Source organism: Pelodiscus sinensis, chromosome 1 (genome assembly GCF_052426305.1).
Source record: "Pelodiscus sinensis isolate ZL-2025 chromosome 1, ASM5242630v1, whole genome shotgun sequence".
Lineage (NCBI taxonomy): Eukaryota > Metazoa > Chordata > Testudines > Trionychidae > Pelodiscus > Pelodiscus sinensis.
The window spans coordinates 333,195,500-333,218,008 of NC_143052.1; the positions used below are offsets into that span (position 1 = coordinate 333,195,500).

At 42.5% G+C, this 22,509-nt stretch overlaps 1 protein-coding gene across 2 annotated transcripts in view; it reads right to left on the minus strand.

Annotated features, from left to right (window-relative positions):
- TMEM135 (transmembrane protein 135) overlaps nucleotides 1–22,509 on the minus strand; it is a 351,254-nt gene that overhangs the window by 306,243 nt on the left and 22,502 nt on the right. For both annotated transcript variants that reach the window (XM_075919397.2, XM_075919396.2), the window contains exons 2-3: nucleotides 18,704–18,831; nucleotides 15,219–15,311 (exon numbers count right to left, since the gene is read on the minus strand). In XM_075919397.2, coding sequence (XP_075775512.2) covers nucleotides 15,219–15,311; nucleotides 18,704–18,831 — 221 coding nt within the window. The remainder of the gene's footprint in view (nucleotides 1–15,218; nucleotides 15,312–18,703; nucleotides 18,832–22,509) is intronic.

Consider the following 22,509-nt stretch of genomic DNA (forward strand, 5'->3'; position numbering starts at 1 on the left):
GGAAGAACGTCCCACCCAGGTGTCGGACGTGGCGGGGGGGGCCTCCTTCCCAGCCTGTAAGCAGCAGCCCATGTGTGCTCCGGGGCTGGCTCCTGAGACCATGTGGTGCACACTGCCACTGCACGCTGTACTGGCTCCAGACTGAGGGTGATAACGCTGCCACTGTCCTCCTCTTCCTGCAGCTGTTCCTCCTCCTCCTCCTCTTCCTCAAGGAGCACCGGGAAGGTGAGCACTGGTGTCTCCATGCCCGAGTCCACCAGTACAGATGAGAAAAGGGCTTCACCATCCCCCAGATTCTGGTGCAGCTGTCTGTAATAAAAGGCAGGAGTGTGGTCCTTCCCCAGAGTGAGAACTGCACTCCCTGGCCCTTGCGTAGCCTTGGCATAGCTCCTTGACCTTGCTCTTGATTTGGTCCAAGGCACAGGGGTGGTATCCTTTCTGGGTCAGAGCCTCAGCCATCTGGCCAAGATGTCTGCATTTTGTCTCCAGGAGCGGAGATCCTGCATTGTTTCTTTCTCCCCCGCACAGTTCCAGGAGGGACAGGATCTCTGCTCTGGTACAGGAAGGCACCCGGCATTTGGTGACCCTGGGTGAGTCCTTGGAGCCCTGGTGTTGCTCCCTGTGCAGGCCAGGGGAGTCTCGGGGGGCTTGTGGCTGTGACATAGCTCAGCAGGCCTGTAGCAGACAGACCCACATGGTCAGGGTGCTGCTGCAAGACCAGCTTCTTGTAACAAGGCTACTCCAGGGTGCCTGCAGCTTTAAGAGCTGGCAGGAGACAAGAACTATAGAGCTGTGATTAGTGTGGATGGAGTGTTCACCAGAGCACCTGTACTTTTTCCTGGGGGCCTCTTTTGAAAAAACCTCCCTCTTCCACATCCACACATGCCTTTTTTCAAAAGAGCTCTTTCGGAAAAGGCATTCTTCCTCGTACAATGAGGTTTACCAATGTCAGAAAAAACCCTGCATTTTCGATTTTCTTTCACAAGAGCGCAATAGCAGTGGGGACGTAAGTGAAGTATTTTTCGAAAAACAGCCGTTTTAAAAAAAAAACCTGCAGTCTAGACGCACCCTAAGTAACTGTCCATTATATTACTGACTGCTAGCAATGTGATTGTCACTATCTTATTGAACAAAAGTACAATTATTTCTATGTTTATCTTCTGAAGAAAGAATATATGTGCATTAAATTTACATTTCAGATTTTTACATTTTAGCACTGTCCACAAGTCTGATAAATGCAACGTTTTTGTAACCACATTGGTCCCAAGGGTATTAGTGAGACAAGGTAGTTTGGTTGACAAAAGGTATTACTTCACCCACCTTGTCTCTAGGTTCTGCTATGCAGGGTAGTTGTACTTGTCAGTCCCAAGAAACAAGGTAGGTAAAATAATATCAATATCCTGTCAGTAGAATTGGCTATGCATTGGTGGAAGTGTTTGTAGGCATTGGCAACAGCGTGGAGCTCTAGAAGGGTTTGTGCAGAGATGTTTCATGCTTGACTTTGTGTAAAAAGACCATCTAGATGAGCTCCTCACCCAATCACAGAGGCATTGGTTGTGATCTGGGTCGACAGTTGCTCACACTGGAAGAGAACCCCCACCAGTAGGTTGGCTGGGATGGTCCACCATTGGGGAGGAAGGGGGAGACTTGTTTGTGAAAGCAATGCTTCAAGGAGATGACAGATGCTAACCAGTGCTGGAGGCAGCAGAGATGTAGACAAGTGTGCTGCACTACATGTGTCATGGTGGCCATATGGCCCATCAGCTGTAAACACAACAGAACTGTCACGATAGGGCTTGCAATCATTATAGCAACCAAGTCCTGTATTGTCTGAAATCTGTGTGATGGCAAGTAGGCCCATGCCATAGGGGAATTGAGGCGAGCCCCTGTGAACTCTACAGACTGGGCAGGTACAAGGGAGGACTTTTGGTCATTGATATTGAGACCCAGGTATTCAGACAAGTCTCTGGTGGTGGATATCATACGAGTCATCAAGATAGGAAAAGATAATCACTCGCTGTCAACACAAATATACAGCTACAACCGCCAGGGTCTTGGAAAATACCCTGGGCACTGAGGAGAGGCCAAAAGGTAGGACGCAGTACTGAAAATGTTCCAATGCCGTTGAAAAATGGATGGGTGGATAGTAACATGAAAGTAGGAATCTTGTAGGTCGAGGGTTGCAAGCCAATCTCTCTTGTCTAGTGCTGGAATTATAGACGCTAAGGTTACCGTCTCAAACTACTGTTTTCTTAGATATTTGTTTAGTGCAGCAGATGCCACTATTCCAAGACCCAACGATCCACTGTGATTGCAGCCCAGCGATGGTAGAATGGGCACGAACTATAGTGAAATATAGTGGTTTGTTGGTGAAGATGGAAGGGAGAGAGGTCACGCAGACCCTTGATCAATGTCTCAAACCCACTGTTTGGCTGTCTGGGAGATGGAGGAGTGGTGGTTGTTTTGGCACTTCCTCTGAGTGTGAGGTTTGGGATGAGATTGGTCGTAGGGTCTGTGTTGGTTTCTCCAGTATGGAGATTCACGCTAGCACTAGGATGGTGTAAATCACCTTCATCTGTAGTGGGGAGTGTACATCCCTATGATTCTGAGTGTTTTTTGAGAGTCCTCATTAGTATGAAGGACCTCGTCAGTATTTGCCGCAAAAAGTTTCTCTATCAAAAGGATAGGGAAACTTGCCTTGCCCTGAAGCTCTTTGGGGACTCCCACCGATTAAAGCCAGGACACTCTTTGCATAATGATGGAAGCTGCACTGGATCTTGCTGCACAGCATCTGCCACATCTAGGGCCATCTGTAAGGCTGTACGTGCCATAGAATATCCCTCCTGAACAACTGACTTGAGCACCAGTCTTTTATCATCAAGCTGGTTTTATCATCAAGTTATCAAAGTCATGATTGGCCAGGGAAGCTGAATAGTTCACTATGCGTAGTAGGAGGGTAGAGGATGAATACACCTTTCTTCCAAAAAGATCTAAACGTTTATCTTGGGGCATATTACGGTATTGAGGTAACTTTGACCTCTGCTGTGTGGCATCAACCACCAATGAATTGTGGTGGATAAAAAGGAAGTCCAGACCTGGGGGGGGGGGGGGGGGAGAGAATAAGCTACTTTTTATCCACATATTTATTAGTGGGAGGGGCAGACACATGCCAAATGTCTTCCACCTCCAAAATTGCCTCATCTATAGGGAGCGCGATCTTGCTTCTCTGAATAGGTTGAAGATTCTTCAAGAGGCGATGTTTTCCCTGACTTCCATAAGTTGCACCTGTTGAGTAGTAGCAACTCTCTTGAACAGTTCCACAAACTGCTTGAGATCTTCCACCATGAACACATCTCCTGGGATGACTACTTCATCAGGAAATGATGATGCTGATCAGTAGATGAGTTGCCTGGATTGGGGGGGAAGGGGGGTTCGTCCCCTTCTGTTACTTGCCCCTACTCTATGTCCTGCTGATCCACAGCAGCTTTTGTGTGTTCGGGTAGTCTAGAAGATGGTGTGGGCAGAGCACTGGAATGGTGCCTGGATCCAGGCCTTCAGTAGTAGGGTGACCAATGTCTATAGTATTGAGGGGGATATTGCCACCCCATCATCCACAGAAAGTGGTGATCATAAAGACAGCTGTGTCTGTATGCTCCACAGTATGATCTCGTTGGCAAGGAATGTCTTGAAGAGAAGATGCTCCCGTGGTCCTCCTCAAACATGATCCACCCTGATGGCACCGGGGACCTCTGAGATCTAACGGATCCCCAAGATGAAGGAGGAGGCAAAGGTAAAATACGCCTAGTTTGTGTGGTACCACCCTGCCTGGGGAATCTCGCCATGAGTATGTGTGATGATCCCGAGGAGGATGCTCCATTGATGCCAGGGCACACAGCACCAATGCTGGTGACAGCGGAACCAGAGAGAAAACTGGTTCCAGGTTCTCCAGCGTTGAAGGCCTGTGATTTAAAGTTTGATCACACTTTCGTCAGCACCAGACACTCACTGGATAGAAGACATGGTAGAAGGCCTTTATGTGACATCAACGGAGCCAGGGTAATAGGAAGCAACAGTATCAGTGCTGGTGTTGGGGCTGCCAGGGTTTCAGTTTTGCAGACTTAGTGGAATGGGCAGTCGCGGTGCCAAAAGTGCCAGGTTTATCACTCATGCTAACATGGGACACAGAGGCCGGTAGCGAATGCATTGGAGAGACTTTCTTTTTCGTAGATTTCAATACAAGCGAGCCCACCCATCTTTTTTCCCCGCCTAGTGGGCTCTGTGCAAGAGCCAGAGTCTCCAGGTGCAGGAGGCTGGAGGGCCTTGTCAAAGAAGAGCATGCGAAGATGCATCTCCCTGTCACAACTAGACCAGGCTGTGAGTCTGGTGCAGTGAGGGCACTTCTGGGGAATATGAACTTCACCCAAACTTTTAATACATAAGTGCCTGTCCAACGCGGGCATGGTTTCGCGACAGCGGTCACACTCTTTAAAACCTTGCGATCCCAGCACAAAGGTGTAGGTTGACAGTCCTCATCGGACTGCATCATTATATTTCGTTTTATCTCTTTAAAAAAAAGTAAAAACTATCAATTATAAAAACTTATAAAATTAACACTAACACTAACTAAGTTGTAACGCTTCTGCACAAAGAGTGGGCTCTACCCTGGCAGCTGACGTAGTACATTGTCATAAGGTTGTCTGTGAAGATCTCAACTGTTTTGTTGTGAATGAGATGCAAGAAGTAATGATGTGAACTGTGGACAGCTTGGAGCTCGAAGAGAGTTATATGAAGTCTTGATTCCGCGGGAGACCTGCCTGTCTGTATGGTGTGGCAGTCAAACTCCAGCCAATGAGGGAGATGTCTGTACTGATTTTATGGGTGGCATGTTGCACTGGAAAAGGATTCCACTGCAAAACTTGGTCGGGTTTGTCCACTACAGTAGAAATAGTTTGACTGTTAGGTACAGAGAGCTGTTTTTCTTGATATGGTGATAATGCAGCCTGTATACCATTCTTCACCAAGTCTGCAGGGGTCTCATGTGAAGTCAAGCATACCGAACTACAAACGTGTCTGCACCCATATGTACCAGGAACTGTAGGCACAGCTTGGCTTTGTTTGCAGGCTGTTTTGTGTGCTTGAAATGAGTGTGAGAGAAACCACAATTGAGGAAGTGATGCTGTTACTTAACTGTTGTGTCAGAGTTAGCAGGCACTTTTCAAGGTTGAGTTGCAGGCAGACTGGTAAAGAGGTTCATGGTAAAGGTAACTGCTTGTGTGGCCCATTGGCAAGTCAGGCAGTCATCCAAGTAGGGGAATATGATTATTCCTGACTTGGTATGTGTGGAATTATTCCTGACTTGGTATGTGGGATAAGTAGGGGAGTTAGGTAAGGGTGATGGAAGAAAACGGAAGGCAGTAATCTGTTTGCACAATCTCCCACACTCATCTATCTGCTGCAATATTGACTCAGACTACATAAAAGAATGTTAAACAGTCTCCAAATCGGGTACAAAGGCAGTACAGAATTTGGGACTAACTGACCTTTGATGAACTTTTCAAAATGTCTGTTTGAATATTGATGGCTGGGAACTAGATGACTGTTCTGTTGACTGTCTACACCTGGTTTGGTGTGGTTTGCATCTGTGATCTTAATGTATTTGGGGTTTTTTGTAAGGCTTAGTGAGGAACTGATGGTTCAATACCTTGCCCTTTTTTTTCCCTTGTTCACAGGTACATAGATCCCCAAAGATTTCAGAGTAGTCCTGGAGTCCTTAAGTGTGTGGAGTGCAGCATCAGTGGAGTTCACAAAGCATATGAAGCCCTCAAAGGGCAAATCCTCCATCACAGTTTGGGACTTCTCTCAGGAAGCATGAAAGTTGAAGCAAGAAAGCCCGATGCATGACCACTGCTCTTGAGATGGAGTGGGTGGCAGTGTCTACAGAATCTAGTTCAGCTTGCAGTGCCATCTAGGCAATGTGAGAACCCTCATTTATGCTGGTCTTGTAATGTTCCTTGTCGTCTGGTAGGTGTTCAATAAATGCAGACATTTGCATTAAAATGTTATGTGTACTTACAAAGCGCATAGTTAGCTATTTGGAGCTGTAGATGGCAGAGAAGTAGGTCTTTCTGCCAAACAAATCAAACCTCTTCCAATCCTTGTCATAGGAAGTAGTATAAGCAGCATTTTGTTTGCTTTTCTGATTCACTGCATCAACCACTAGAGAGTCTGGGGTGAGATGCATGAAAAGCAAGTCAGCTCCCTGAGATGCAACGTAATATTTTTAACAGATCACTTACACTAGAGAGGAATAGTAGTAGGAGTTTACCAGAACATTTTGGCAGGGTTCATTAATGCTGCATTCATTTGTAAACAAGCTTAGCAGCTGGAGAAGCATGGAGAATATCTGTGAGCTTGTTCTGCACCTCTGGTAATTGTTCCAGAGAGATATTTAAAGAATCAGCCACTCGCTTGAATAGCTCCTAGAAAGATTTCAAATTGTCCCCTGAGGGGGAGGCATGATAGTACTGTCCACTGAGAAAGATAGATATGCTGGTGCCTCAATATCACCCAGCTCCTCTGTGCCCTCTAGAGCCTATAGGACTAACCTACTCAGTAGCCTAGATAGACAGATAGATTAAAAAAAACCAAAATAACTGGTTGAGACCAGACCAAATAACCAGGTATGATCACTGAATAGACAACCACAAATGGCCCATGTTAAGAAGTTGATGCAAATAGTAAGCTGAGATCAATAATATACTGATCTAGTGGAAAAAGACACTTCACCATTAGTAAGGTGAGAAAATACAAATAAGGAGAAAAGAAAACATCCCCTACTGAATATGAATCAAACATAACATCAGTATAGCATGATAAAAATAGCATCACAGCCTAGGGATGGTAGGAGAAGATGTAGTCCATGGAAGGACCCAGAATGGTGGCCCCTCATGATGATGAGGAAGACAAAGGTAATGAGGAAGATTATGGCTAACACTTTGGGTTGTTCTAGAAGGAATGGTATGACTACATGGTATGGAAATATTAATGTACATTCCCTATCAATCTTATGAAATTGGAGTGTTTGTGACTGTGCTAATTGAATTAATAAACTATATTCACATCTTGAATACTGTGTACAGATGTGGTCTCCTCACCTCAAAAAGGATATTTTGGCCATCCGGGACCGGATGGCATTCATCCAAGGGTTCTAAAAGAACTTAAATGGGAAATTGCTGAGCTATTATCTGTGGTTTGTAACCTATCCTTTAAATCGGCTTCTGTACCTAATGACTGGAAGGTAGCCAACGTGACACCAATATTTAAAAAGGGCTCTAGAGGCGATCCTGGCAATTACAGACCGGTAAGTCTAACTTCAGTACCGGGCAAATTAGTCGAAACAATAGTAAAGAATAAAATTGTGAAGCATGTAGAAGAACATAATTTGTTGGACAAAAGTCAACATGGTTTCTGTAAAGGGAAATCCTGTCTTACTAATCTATTAGAGTTCTTTGAAGGGGTTAACAAACATGCGGACAAGGGGGATCCAGTAGATATAGTATACTTGGATTTTCAGAAAGCCTTTGACAAGGTCCCTCACCAAAGGCTCTTGTGTAAATTACATGGCCATGGGATAAGGGGGAAGGTCCTTTTTTGGATTGAGAACTGGCTAAAAGACAGGAAACAAAGGGTAGGAATAAATGGTAAATTTTCAGATTGGAGAGGGGTAACTAGTGGTGTACCCCAAGGGTCAGTCCTGGGACCAATCCTTTTCAACTTATTCATAAATGATCTGGAGAAAGGGGTAAGCAGTGACATAGTAAAGTTTGCAGATGATACCAAACTGTTTAGGATAGTCAAGACAGAAGCAGACTGTGAGGGACTCCAAGAAGATCTCACCAAACTGAGTGATTGGGCAACAAAATGGCAAATGAAATTTAATGTGGATAAGTGTAAAGTAATGCACATCGGGAAAAATAACCCCAACTATACGTACAGTATGATGGGGGCTAATTTGGCTACGACAAATCAGGAAAGAGATCTTGGAGTTATCGTAGACAGTTCTCTGAAAACTTCCACACAGTGTGCAGCGGCGGTCAAAAAGGCAAATAGGATGCTAGGAATTATTAGGAAAGGGATAGAAAATAAGACCCAGAACATCTTACTGCCCCTGTATAAAACTATGGTACGCCCACATCTTGAATACTGTGTACAGATGTGGTCTTCTCACCTCAAAAAAGATATTTTGGCCTTGGAAAGGGTTCAGAAAAGGGCAACTAAAATTATTAGGGGTTTGGAACGGGTCCCATATGAGGAGAGGCTAAAGAGACTGGGACTTTTCAGTTTAGAAAAGAGGAGACTGAGGGGGGATATGATAGAGGTCTATAAAATCATGAGTGGTGTGGAGAGGGCTGATAAAGAAAAGTTATTTATTAGTTCCCATAATAGAAGAACTAGAGGACACCAAATGAAATTAATGGGTAGCAGGTTTAAAACTAATAAAAAGAAGTTCTTCTTCACATAGCGTGTTGTCAACCTGTGGAACTCCTTGGCAGAGGAGGCGGTGAAGGCTAGGACTATAACAGAGTTTAAAGAGAAGCTGGATAAATTCATGGAGGTTAGGTCCATAAAAGGCTATTAGCCAGGGGATAAAATGGTGTCCTTGGCCTCTGTTTGTCAGAGGCTGGAGAGGGATGGCAGGAGACAAATCGCTTGATCATTGTCTTCGGTCAACCCTCTCTGGGGTACCTGGTGTTGGCCACTGTCGGTAGACAGGATACTGGGCTAGATGGACCTTTGGTCTGACCCAGTACGGCCGTTCTTATGTTCTTGGAAAGGGTTCAGAAAAGGGCAACTAAAATGATTAGGGGGTTTGGAACGGGTCCCATATGAGGAGAGGTTAAAGCGACTGGGACTTTTCAGTTTAGAAAAGAGGAGACTGAGGGGGGATATGATAGAGGTCTATAAAATCATGAGTGGTGTGGAGAGGGCTGATAAAGAAAAGTTATTTATTAGTTCCCTAAATAGAAGAACTAGAGGGCACCAAATGAAATTAATGGGTAGCAGGTTTAAAACTAATAAAAGAAAGTTCTTCTTCACACAGCGTGTAGCCAACCTGTGGAACTCCTTGTGAAGGCTAGGACTATAATAGAGTTTAAAGAGAAGCTGGATAAATTCATGGAGGTTAGGTCCATAAAAGGCTATTAGCCAGGGGATAAAATGGTGTCCTTGGCCTCTGTTTGTGGAAGGCTGGAGAGGGATGGCAGGAGACAAATCGCTTGATCATTGTCTTCGGTCCACCCTCTCTGGGGCACCTGGTACTGGCCACTGTTGGATGGACCTTTGATCTGACCCAGTTCGGCCGTTCTTATGTTCTTATTTGTAAATATATATAAGTGTTCCTATTGTCACAGCGTGAGTGTTGCAACTGTGCACATCAGGATACTCAACTATAAAATGATTGAATACCGGGCCTGATACTGGGACAAAGAACCGGTCAACCTTAAAAGTGGTAACCGGAATTCATATGCAATATTAGATCAGGCTACACCTCCTCTGGATCCATTACTGAAGGGGGTCCGAAGGGGCTGGAGAGTTCTCGGATCTTGGAGTTGGAGCTGACTGGGGATGCTGAGCTCTATACAAAGCCCAGGAATCCCAGTAGGGTCAATTATGTGTCATGGGCATAGGTGGAGGTACTCTCTGAGGGAGTTGCCATGCTAGAGGGTATTTGTATGCCTGTATTAGTCTAGGTGATCAGTGGTGAGGTGTTTGCATTCCTTGTGAGGTTTTCTCTTCCTCATCACTGGTCATTCGAGAGACTGAGCCATTCGGGAGTCATGGGCAGGTTAAATCATATGGCTGTCAGGCTGCCTTCGATGCTGAAGAAAGGTATACCAGGCATCATAGTTATCAGCAATTCTGTGTGGCTGATAAAATGTTGCAGTTCTTGGAAGAGCGCTACTGGCAGAGGTGACAAGGGGATGCTAGATAGTTGTGCTTGCACTGATAGTGCCCATGGCTTGATAATATGCGAGAGTGCAGCAAGAGGTGGCATTGAGATGGTCAGTGCTGAGGTAGTGTGCGGATTTGTCAGTGCTGAAGGAGCCAACATGCCTTTAGGCTAAGTGCCTGCCTTGGAACTCACCTATGTCAGATCTTTGATCCTTAGGTCATCTTGGTGCCAAACGTACTCAGTGCCTCTTGGTACGGTGTGCTAGGTGCCACCAGTAATGGGGCCAATTGTTTTGTCAGAAAAAGCTTTGTTGAAGTGGGAATCACCTCAACAAGAGGAATGAGAGAGCTTCCTGAGAACCACAATTGGAGCATGGTCTCTCTCTACCCTGATAGAGCTGCCTTTTCTGATGCTTCTGGAGAGCGTTGTCTTGACAATACTGTATGTTACAGATCTGAGGCCGAACAGAGAGACTTCTGCATAAGAACCAGCTTGAGTTGCACCTCCCTGGCCTTTCTAGTTCTGGCCATGAGCTTTTTACAGTGGGGACACTTCAGAATATGTGCTTCCCTTAAACAGACACACTGAGAGTGTTTGTCAGAAATAGGTATAGTCTCCTCATAAAAGTGGGCATTGGAAAAAAAAATAGGTAAAGTTGTAAACAAGGTAGGTATAACTATTTGAAGAAAAGTCGTCAAGGGCGCTGCTATGTTCCGACTGCAGACAAAGGTGGAAGAGTAGAAACTGAGGGGACAGTTGGACGTGCAAGCGGGATAACAGCTCCAAACAGCATGTGCCAGCTATCCTGCACACGCAACCTACCGAGGGCACGGCTACCACAAATCTCCAGAGGCATTGGGGTGAACAGACACAGAAAGTGGCACACCCACAGGGACAAGCCTTCAAGAATAATGTGTCTTGCTGGTCCATATAAAACCACTCTCTCTCTTTTCCTGCCTTTTCCTAAGTTTTATACAGGGTACAAGAGTCTGGCACCACTCAACACCCACAGTCTGATTTACAAGCATTTTGTTCCTGAATTCAGAGCTAGACAGGGATGCTGTGCAAGCAAATGCCTATGAGGAACCTAAAATAGGGTATCCACTTGGGAAGAGATTAAGTGATTAAATTTTGTGTTCTTGCCAGCTGCTAGCTAAAATAAGGATCAGCAACATGTTTATAAACTAAACACAAGTAGCCTGTTTCCCCATTTTCTTCAATAGACTTCCTTTTTAAAACCTAATAAAAAGATAACTGTAGCTGCCAGAAAGTGTCACCAAAAGTTTAATTTTCCAGATATTTATAAAAGTTAATGGAAAATATATGGCTTTTTTCCTTTGCTAAAGAGGATACAAATGAATACATCTGCAGTTAGAAAGGCATATTTCAGTGCATTACTTCAATTACATGTGTCAGAAATATGAGCTTCTAACAAAAATATTTGGCATTAAAATATCAACTATATTTTCATAGGCCTAGTCTACACTCTGCACCCTTCCCCCTCCTCTCTGGTTGATCTAACCCTACACAACTTCAGCTATGTGAATAGCATAGCTGTAGTCGATGTACTTATTGCGGTGTCTTCCATGTGGTAAGGCTGTCAGGAGCTGCTCTCCCATTGACTCTAGCTACTCTTCTTATCCTGGTGGGAGTCGATGGGAGAGTGCTCGGAGGTTGATAAATGGACTGAGTGGATCGATTGCTGTGGCATCTATCCACTGTTTAGTGTAAACAAACTCTTAGACTATGAACGCTGACTACCCTTCTGATTCTGTTTATCTTTTTAAAAAAATTAATACTACTACTACACACTGTTCTGACGCTTCCATCACAGAAGTGGGCACTTTTACACACATTTAACTAAAACAAAAACAGCAAGCAACATCTCTCTAGCCTCTTTCTGCATAGCATAATATATATAAAAAAAATCCCTTTTAAGAAGCTCCTGGATAGAAATATATATGACCCAAATCACTGTAGTCTGAGTGTGTGTCTCAGAAATTCAGTTCCCGAAGTTAGACTGTCTTATACACTCTCTATATATATTGCATTTAATGCAGCGTCGGAGTCATTTTACTTCCAAGTGGCCTTGGTTAAGAGGTTTGGGTTCTGCTCTATACAAACATAACCTTTCAGGAATTCAGTGTTCCATCACAAAACTATATATTTACAGCTGTGCTGTAAGTACTTTTTCCTCCTTTCATGCATGTCATTAAACCATCTACATGTTTTGTTAGTCTTTAAAGTGCTACCATACTGTTAGTTGTTTTTTAAGTTTATCCTGTTCAGACTAACTCGGCTGCCTCTCTGAAGTCATTAAAACAGTCAGGATCACAGCAATGCATAATGTTTTTACTTTTGTTTTCACCTTTCATTTATCTCTCTTCCTCAACTTTGGGTACAAATGGCACAAAGAAAGCAACTGGTAATAAAAATGTATGCTTTCTTGCAATAATATGAAGTCTGAGAAAATCCTAATTTGCTATCATTAAGTCTTACTGAATCTTTTGCCTCATTTTACTAATTTATTTTTACTTAACTTTCTCCAACTTTTTCCACTTTGGCACTAAATCCTAAATTATTCGGGACTATGATCTGTTTCTGTCCTTGGTTCATACATATTTGGGGAACTAGAAGGAATTTGCAATTCTATTTCCAGCCTGATTTTGACACTGTTTTAAGTAATTTTCTGAGTTTGACCTTAACACCATAAACCAAAACAAAAAATAGTATACTGCGCCAGGCATGTAGTAAAAATCAAGTTGGTATTTGTCTCTGGCACAACTGCAGAAAATCTACTTGCTTATACCATGGAATGAAATACTGAAGCCAACAGGAGTGCTGGAATCTAAGTAGCTAGCTTAAGTAAAAATTTGCCAAAGTGAATCCACCCTCTGGGAACTAACTGCAGAAGAGAAAACATCAGGCAGTTAAATTCCAAGACTTACTACAGAAGTAACTTACTTATAAAACAAAAGTAAAAGACAATCATACAATAACATTACCCCTTAATGTTGTTTTCCCTCCTTTTACGTTTAAATGCCACTTTTAGGAATGTACTCTCTTTTTTAAAACCTTTTGATTATATTCAAGAACTACTTTCAGATAAAGAAATGTATCTTAACTACATTAAATTAGAATGATTATGGAAATAATGTAAGAAAAGCTAAATATTTGAGGCATTGATCAAATGAAACTTACCCAATTTCTTCAAAAGGGGAATGTCTAATAGAAATTTTTTTTAAATTGACTTATTTCAATAAATGAAAATATTTTATTAGTCCAGCCTTTAAATAGCATGCATAGATTTTTAAGAACTAAGGTTTTTGTTTAGTTGGTTTTGCTCATATTTATACAGATGTGGGCAGGTCCTACAGCAAAGGGGGGGAAAAATGACCAGGCCTGCACCACTTCTCTTCACTTCCCCTGCACATGCTACCTGCTTCGCTTTCTCCTTTGTGTACTTCTACCAAAGCCACTAGATGTATTGCAAGTGTCACATCTCATTCCCCTTCCACTGCACCACACTCCCCAGCATCCATAAAGATATGTTCAAATGATATCCAGGAGCAACAGGTTCTATATGATTAAAAGGGTACTATTTGGTGAGGAAGACGTTCACTAGCAAACACCTCTATACAAGCTAGGAAATACATAGAGGTGGGAATGAGGAAGAGGTAATGGGGGTGAGATGAGGGTCAAACAGCCAGAGGATAAAATAGTGGATATGCATTTTGTAACCAGACTCAGGTACAAAGTCCTTTTTAGACCTATGGATGTAGATGTTCCAGACGTACATGATAGCTGAAAGTGATCTTCCTCCCACAGCCCTATCTATACTTAGGATATCTCAATGCTGAAAGAAGTGCAGCATGCTTTACCAAGGTGCGATCCTGAAGGCTATCCAGAAACTGTGACGTATGCAGCAGTCTACCTGGCAAGTTGAGCGTACTATCCAAAGTTAGTCAATCCAATACCTGGTGTAAGCTATCAATATGTGAGATATTTCAAGGCCCTAATTGTTACCCTAAAAACCCTAAATGGTAGTGTCTGAATGGTCATCTTTTTCTATGCATAGCTATTGCCAGACAACCAAATGACATGCACTAAGATTTTAAAAACATACTGAGGCAGGGTATATTCAGGGAGGCCCTGGGCTACATAATTTGCTGCCACCACAGATAATACTATAGACCCTTGCCACCTTTAAAACAAGTATCAAAACATCCCTTTATGCAAATTTTTCACTAAGACAGACAGAACCAGCTGTGGATTCAAGGAAATGTACCCTTTAGTTCTGAATCCTCTCAGCCCAAAAGGTTCAATATCAGGAAAATAAAGAGCTGCTGTTCCTCACCTGAGTGATTAACTGTCACCTTTAAATTTTATGTAATTAACATCCAGTTATTAAAGTGATTAGTACCTTAGAAATACTATTAGTATCATTAACGATAAAAGCATACTAACTATAGAATTATTAGTAAATGTACAAACATTTTCCATTAATCTTAAAATAGAACTTAACATATGGGCATACTGACTTTACAATGCAGGTTAGTCTATTGACTGGAAGTCAATACAGGCAGTCCCCGGGTTACGTACAGGATAGGGACTGTAGGTTTGTTCTTAAGTTGAATTTGTATGTAAGTTGGAACTGGTACATATTGTAAGGGAAACTCTAGCCAAACATTTCTCCAGAGCTCAGTTTTATTCTCCCACACCTCACTTTCCTCAGTCCTTTATTCTCAAGCTGAGGTGTCTGCTGAGAAAAGCCGCTCCGCGTCTCCCAGGTCTGCTGGGGGTGGGAGGGGGAACTAGCTTCGCGTCTCCCTGATCTGCTGGGGGGAAGCAGCTAGTGTGGGGTTGCCTCACCCTGTTTGTAAGTAGGGATCTGATGTAAGTCAGATCCATGTAACCCGGGGACTGCTTGTAGTTAATTGGAAGTTTTTTTTATAACTAACTAAAAACGGATTAATAAATAGCTATATGGATTTAATTACTGTATCTATAAACCATAGCCGAGTCCAATTTCACTACTAGTTCATGAACTAAACCAAAAAACTACATTGTATATTTTTACAAAATCTACACTGTTGCTTCTTAATCTGCTGTGTGGGATTAACAAATATGTACTATTTTAACTGAACTACATTATTTTTAGCTTGGGTCCAAAGAGCTTTTACAAATGGCAGCAATTTGAACTTCATCACACTAATTAAAGCACATAAATAAATTTTATAATGAAAATGTATAACATGAAATGTACCTGCTTTTCCTTTCAATGAGAATGGCCACATAGGAAGCCGGTAAAGCAGCTCCAAAGCCTGGAGTCCAAAAGTAGAATTTTCCAAGTATCCTTCTGCAAATGTAATTTTATATCTATTATATTACATGCAAAAGCATCAAGAAAGCTGGTGTGAGATATATGTTTCATGCTCAAAATAAGACTGTATTCACATCCATTTTCCACTGATAGATACACAATGAATCTTTTGAATTAGTCCATATTGCACAGACAGCAGTACAGGTTGGACATCCTTGGTCCAGGACCCTCAGGACCTGACTGGTCCCAGAAGAGAGCTTTTTTTTCTGGACCAGGGAAGGTCATTTCAGGCCCCCCTTACTATCTCCCATCCCCCTGCCCACCAGGCTTCCTGGCTTCCCCCAAGCCCTGCTAAGCCATGCACCTGCTCCCAGCCTCTCCCCAGGCCAGCTGAGCCATGCGCCAGCTCTTTGTGCCCACCTCACCCACACTCCTCCGGCAGCCCAGCTAAGCTACACAGCGGCTCCCTGTCCCCACTCTCACAGCCCAGCTGAGCCACACACAAGCTCCCACTCCCCCCCCCCCCACACACACACAGCGCCCAGATAAGCTACACACCCCCTGCAGCCCAACTAAGCCATGTGCTTGCTCCCAGGTCCCCACCCTTCTGCAGCATGCCGGGACTCTCTGATTCTGGAACATCTGTGATCATGCCAAACCAGAGAATCCCAGATTTTAGAGGTACAACCTGCAGTAATACTTTTCATTTATACAGTTCCTTCTAATGAAGGCCTCCAGGTGCTCCATAAACCCTAAGTCCCGTAATACCACTGAGGTTTACAAGACAGCACCCATTTCATTCAAAGGGCATTTATTTTAAATAATATAATATCTTACCCTCCCCTCAGTAATATTTATGAAAAGTTAAAGAATTATGTAGAACTACACAAAAATTGTGGCTGCTACTGTTTGTACTGCAATCAGGATAGCCTCTTCAGAAAGATTCAGAGGTGTAGGAAATGGGTGTGGCTATAAAATGAATCAGAAGATGTTTCAAATAAATACACTTTACAACATGCCCTGAAGACAGATGGTAAACTGGAGCTGAGAAGTTAAGTAACTTCTCTAAGGTCACTCGATAAGTCATTGTTAGAGTGGAGGACAGAATCCAGGAACAAAATCCTGGCTTTATTAAATTCAAGAATTGCAAATATCCCAATGACCTCTATGGGACCAGGATCTCACTTTTGCAGTCCACAACTTCAGTAACAACACACACACACACACACACAAAAGTATAAATTCAGGGTACAATAATAAACAAAATTATCTTGAAAATGGATTTATTATACTATACGATGAGTAACTATAAGGCATTAAGTTTTTGCACAAAGATTAAATTTATTACTGTGGAGAAAGGGAAGGACAAGTATATATTTGCTAAATGTACATTACAGTAGCAACCCAATGGTGTAGTCAAATATTAAAATCTTTATTCTGAACTCTTGTATATCCAGCCTCTTTGGAATGGACTTTAGGGGCAACAAACCATCTCCAAGGAATAGGGGCACTTGTGAACTGGAAAGATTGTGCACAGTGCTTTAACAAGCAATAGCAGCTGATTCCGCAGCACAGTATCATTTGAGACTATATCCTCATAAATCAGGGAGAGTAACATGATAAATGTATGAAGCAATGAAGAGAGATGGAATTACACATGAGAACTGGAAACACATAATGAAGAACTAGGTGAAATTAGAAAAAACATTCAGACCAGCTTGATTTTTATCCTTGTCCTAAGAAGGGCAAAGGACTTATTCCATCTTTGCCCTCATTATGGTACAAAAACAATGATACAAACAAGTATGACTAGTTTATGTTAAAACGTGAGAAGAGCCAGTGAATCAGCAGTAAATGATGTAATGGTAATTATGCGCAGTATACATTCCCACGGCTACAGAAAGATAATTTCACTGGACAATGCCAAATGCAGCAACAGATATAAGTTAATTATTAGAGGGATCTATTGTTTTGGCATGGTTTTCATTCATTCTACTAATATTTATACTTTCAATTTGGTAATAAAGACAGTAATATACATTTTGCATAGTGCAACTGTCTGCAAATTCAAATGCCAAAACCAATTTGGAGACCCTACAAATATAGATAGAAATAATGTTTTGAATTACAAGTGTACTGTCATGTTGTCTAGTGGTTAGAACATGGAATTTGGGAGATAGAAAACTAGGTTCTCTTTTGACCCCTACTTACTATGTGACCTTTCCCAAAGTTTAAGGACTGTCTAGAAACATACATGAAATAATTGAGTTTAATTGGGAAAAACCCCTATGGGGGCACACTTCTATTGATTCAAACTAGTTTAACTTGACCATGTAACATAAACCAATATAAGCCAAGTTTAAACCAATATAAAAGAGTGTTTATATAGGGGCTAATACTGGTTTAACAAAATCTGTTTACAATCACATCTTTAGTTAAACCAATCCAAGTGTATAGATGAGGAGTAATACTTTCTGCAGTATTTAAATTACTTACAAGACCGTGACTGAATATGCTAAATGGCCACATTATTTTTGAAAATCAGACTTAGATGAGACAGTTTTACTTGTGTCCATAAAAAGGCTGACAATATCCCTTTTCGTGAAGTGGCACTAAGTTAGAAAGTCAGGTTCTTTCCAGGTTACTGCTACACAGATTAGTTGGGGGGAAGGGGCCACCAGACTGACCATCATAACTATTTTGGTATAATATAGCTATTCCAGAATAACTCCCCAATGTGGACACTATTTCAGAATAAAAAGTTATTTTATTCCAAAATTACTCTATGTCATGTGCAAAGAAGCTATTCTAGAATAAAGACACTTTTATTTCAGAATCAAGTCCATATGGGGTCATATTAAAACATACCTAAATTCTAGACAGCTTCCTTATGCAGAAGAGCTCACAGCCACAGTTCAAGAGGGAAAAACAATGGCTGACAGAAAGAACAAGCACAGTCATCCAGCAGCCAATGAGAAACCACTGGCAGCTGTACTGGATTTCTGCTACACTTCCTTTATGACCAGAGTTAAAATAATAAAGAGGAAGTTACCATTTATTATATGATATTCACATCTGCTTCAGGAAGGCAGAAAGTAAAGTCAGTATCAATCAGCTATATTATTTCCTCCAAAGGACTCCAATTTAATCAGGCATCCTGTGACAAGATGCAAGTATATAAATCTTGATGAAAAGAACACAAAAGATTGCAAAAAAATAATTTACATACTGGTATGTTGATAGAAATAGTGGGATTGATTAGTTGAATTAGGAAAAACAGAAAACAAGAAGGAAAAACCCTTCATTTGGTCACCATCTTACTGCAATACAGGTTGTGATGCTTTTCAAAGTCACAATAGGGACAAATAAAAAACTGAAGATACTATATAGCAAGTAATTTATAATTATTTAGCAAATTATACACCTACCTTAAAATGCAAAAGAAAGCAATGTACAAGCTTCCATTCGCAGTCAGAAAAGAAGTTGACTGCAAAATCTCAGGTAGCAATTTGTGCAAATAATAGTCAAGCTTTCGTTTTCTGAGAACTGCTGCAATCTGGAGGGAGAAAAAAAGCTTACTTTAATTCAACTAAATTTGTTTACATTATAAAGAAAAAAGAGGACTACTGCACAGGGAGACATGTTCATATAAACAATAAATCAAAGCTTCTTAAGTTACTGACATGCTTTTATAACAAATACTATAAAGATATCTTCTGAACCTATGCAGCTGTTAAGACACAAGGAATTGCACAGGCAATCCCAAATTACGACCACAAAAGGAATTTTACTGCCTTCCTGGCCATAAGAGTGGAAGCTGTTTTAAGCAGATGATGAATTTTCACCATACTTTGATTTCTAAGGCCTGGAAATGAACACGGTCAAACATCCCTGAGAAGTCCTAGCACAAGCTTGATGCAGACGCAATAAAACAGTGAAACACTTCTGTAAATTTTAACTTCAAGGAACCTAACTTTTTGTTTTTAACCTTGACGGGCAAGCATTCCTCAAAAAAAGTCACTATGAGTCAAGAAATCAGAAAGAGAGCACTTAGAACAACCATATCATTTCTACACAGCATTCCTTACTATTAGGTCCTCTTCTAAAAAAACAAAATCACAGAGTAAGTGTCAGAAAACAGACTAGATATAGACAAATAAGTTTGGAGATTAATTAAATTTCTGCATGTGTATTATAAGAGTGAGGCTACTGGCAAAAAAAGCAATATAACTTTTAGATGCTGTCTACACTACCAGCTTACATAATTGTTGCAAATTTAAATGAAATAGTGGTGGCTTTGTCCTTCAAATTCATTCTGTACTTCTTATTCAGATATCCGTTACTGCCTTTTATTCTTTTCTTTACTTCTCTTCCCTCTCATTTGAGTGGACTAAGGCATCAACTTCTGTAGTTCAAATTAGCAAATGAATCATGCCCCACATTGCAAAAGGAAAAAGTCCCCAGGTTCTCTGCCCATCTGACAAGGAATTCCTTCCCAACCCCAAGTATAACAATCAATGAGACCCGAGTGTTATCAACAAGACCCACCAGCTAGATGCCTCAGAAAGACTTCACTGTAGTAAATCACAGCCCTCCCCATCTACCATCCATCTTGGACAACTGGAGACAAAGTAGAAGAGAAGGTTACTCCCCTTGTGCAGTAACAGAGGCTCGTTGAGATGGTTGTCCCTATGTGTGCTCCACTGTAGGCGTTTGGGCGCCGCTGCATACCTAGTCGGAGATTTTTGGTAGCAGTGCCCTATGGTGGGCTGTGCATGCAAAGCAAACAGCATGCATGGTGCCACCACTACACACATGCAGCAACCGTCTCCTCAGTTCCTTCTCTGTTCCGGAAGGTGAAATCAACAAGTCCGAAGCAGAGGGGAGGAAGGGTGGGTGGTGGAGCACCCACAGGGACAACCATCTCAAAGAACCAGGTGAGTAACCCTCTCCTTCTTTGAGGAGTGTCTCTGTGGATGCTCCACATTAGGTGAGTATGAAGTAGTACCTGTGATGGAGCTGGGAGCTTCGGTTACATATCACTATGCACAGCAGCTAGGACAGTGTTTCCAAAGTGGGTACCGGGAGGGATGACTATCTAGAGCACAGTGTCTAGCAACAGTGTGAACAGAGGACCACATTGTCGATCTACATATGTCCATGACGGGGATGCCACGTATGTAGGCTGTAGAGACCACCATGGCCTTGGTCGAATGCGCCCGTAGCTAAAATGGAGGCGCATGGTCATAGGTGGAATAGGCTAGTTTGATGCAATCTACTATCCACCCAGAGAATATCTGGGTGGAAACTGGCATGCCCAGGGAGCTCTGTGGTAAAGACAAATAACCTGTTTGTCTTGTGGATCTGTTTAGTTCTGTCCAAGTAAAAAAACAATTGCCTGATGGACATCAAGAGTATGCAGCACAGCCTCTTTGCTATTGGCATGAGGTTTCAGAAAGAAAACAGGTAAGTTTATAGGCTCATTAAGGTGGAATGGGGTATGGACCTTCGGGAGGAACTTAGGATGAGGACAGAGTCTTTATGGAATATCGTAAAAGGAGAGTCTGCCACAAGAGCCGTGATCTCACTAACTCTCCTAGCAGATGTGATAGCTACCAATAAGACCACCTTCATAGAGAGGTGAAGCATGAAGCATGTCACCATGGGCTCGAGTGGTTTAGAAACGAGAGCCCCAAGAGCCAAGTTGAGGTTCCATGCTGGGAAAGGAGGCTTGGTTGGTGGGTAAATATTTTGTATGCCCCTCAGGAAACATTTGGTCGTTGGATGTGTGAAGACTGATTTATTATCAATGGGTTGATGAAGAGTCATAATGACTGCCAGGTGAACCTTTAAGGAGCTGAATGACATTCCCAACTCTTTCAACTCAAGGATGTATTGGAGAATGACAGGCAATGGTACTGTGGCTGGTTCTAAGCTTCTTTACTCTGTCCACGGTGAAAATCTGTGTCATTTGTAAAGGTGAGATTTTCTTGTTGTTCTATGGCTTTTCAGTAAGATTTGTTTGACTTGATAAGAGCATGTTGCTTCTACTGAGGTGAGTCATTGAGGAACTATGCATGAAGGTGGAGTGCCTGTAGACTTGAAAGACCAAGATATCTGCCCTCCTGAGTCAAGAGATGAGGAAGCAGAGGGAGGTTTCATGGTCACCTCGTGGACATTTTGAGCAGGTAAGTAAGTGTACCAAGTCTGTCTCGGCCACTCAAAGGCAATAAGGATTACCGTAGTTGTCTCTAATCTGAGTTTGTTGACTACTTGATGGAGGGCAGGATGGGAGGGAAGGCACAGAGAAGCGTTGCATTCCATTGGATTGTAAACGCATCTCCCAGGGAATGTGTTCCAATGCCCGCACGTGAACAGTACTTTGGACACCTCTTGTTGGCACTGGCGGCAAACAAGTTCACTGTGGGGAATCCCATCAGGTGAACAGCTGGTGTAGGATCATGGGGTCCATTTCCCTTTGTGACTGGATTTAAAATTCCTGATGAGGTCATTGGCAGTGAGGTTGTCGTTGGCCCAGTAGATAACAGGCTTGCAGATATGTTTATGTTTTATGCACCAAGTCTAAAGGCAGACGGCCTCCCTGCATAGATGGCAAGATCTGACCTCCCCCCCCCCCCCACTGCCTGATTGTCCATAAAAATCTGAACATTGCTGCTGTTTTATTGGTATAGGAAGAGTTGACATGTGTAGAATACCACCATGAGTTCTAATACGTTTATGTGCAAGTTGGATTCCTTTGGGGACCAACGACTCTGAATCGTGAAAGGGCCCAAGTGAGCTCCCCAGCCCAGGAGGGAAGCACCCAGCATGACAGCCGTGGACAGGCGATGTCTGTGAAAAGGTACCCCAGTGCACACATTTCTTGGGTCTGTCCACCAATCTAAAGAACATTTGATTCTGGTTGGGATTGACACCAGCTTGCTGATGCTTGTGTGTCATGGACTCTACACCATTCTCAGCCACTACTGTATTGGCCTCATATATAGCCTGGTGTGCAACACCACGGACGTGGCTGCCGCCATGTTCCCTAGTAGCTACAGTAGCTCCAAGTCCTCATTGTTGGTAGGAGGGTGGTCTGGAGAACCACTATGAGGTCCTTTATAGTCTGAAATCTCTGAGGTAGAGATGCTACACAGTTGAGGTAAGCCCCAATAAACTCCATTGTCTGAGATGGTTGGAATTTGCACTTGAAGAGGTTTATCTTCTAACCCTA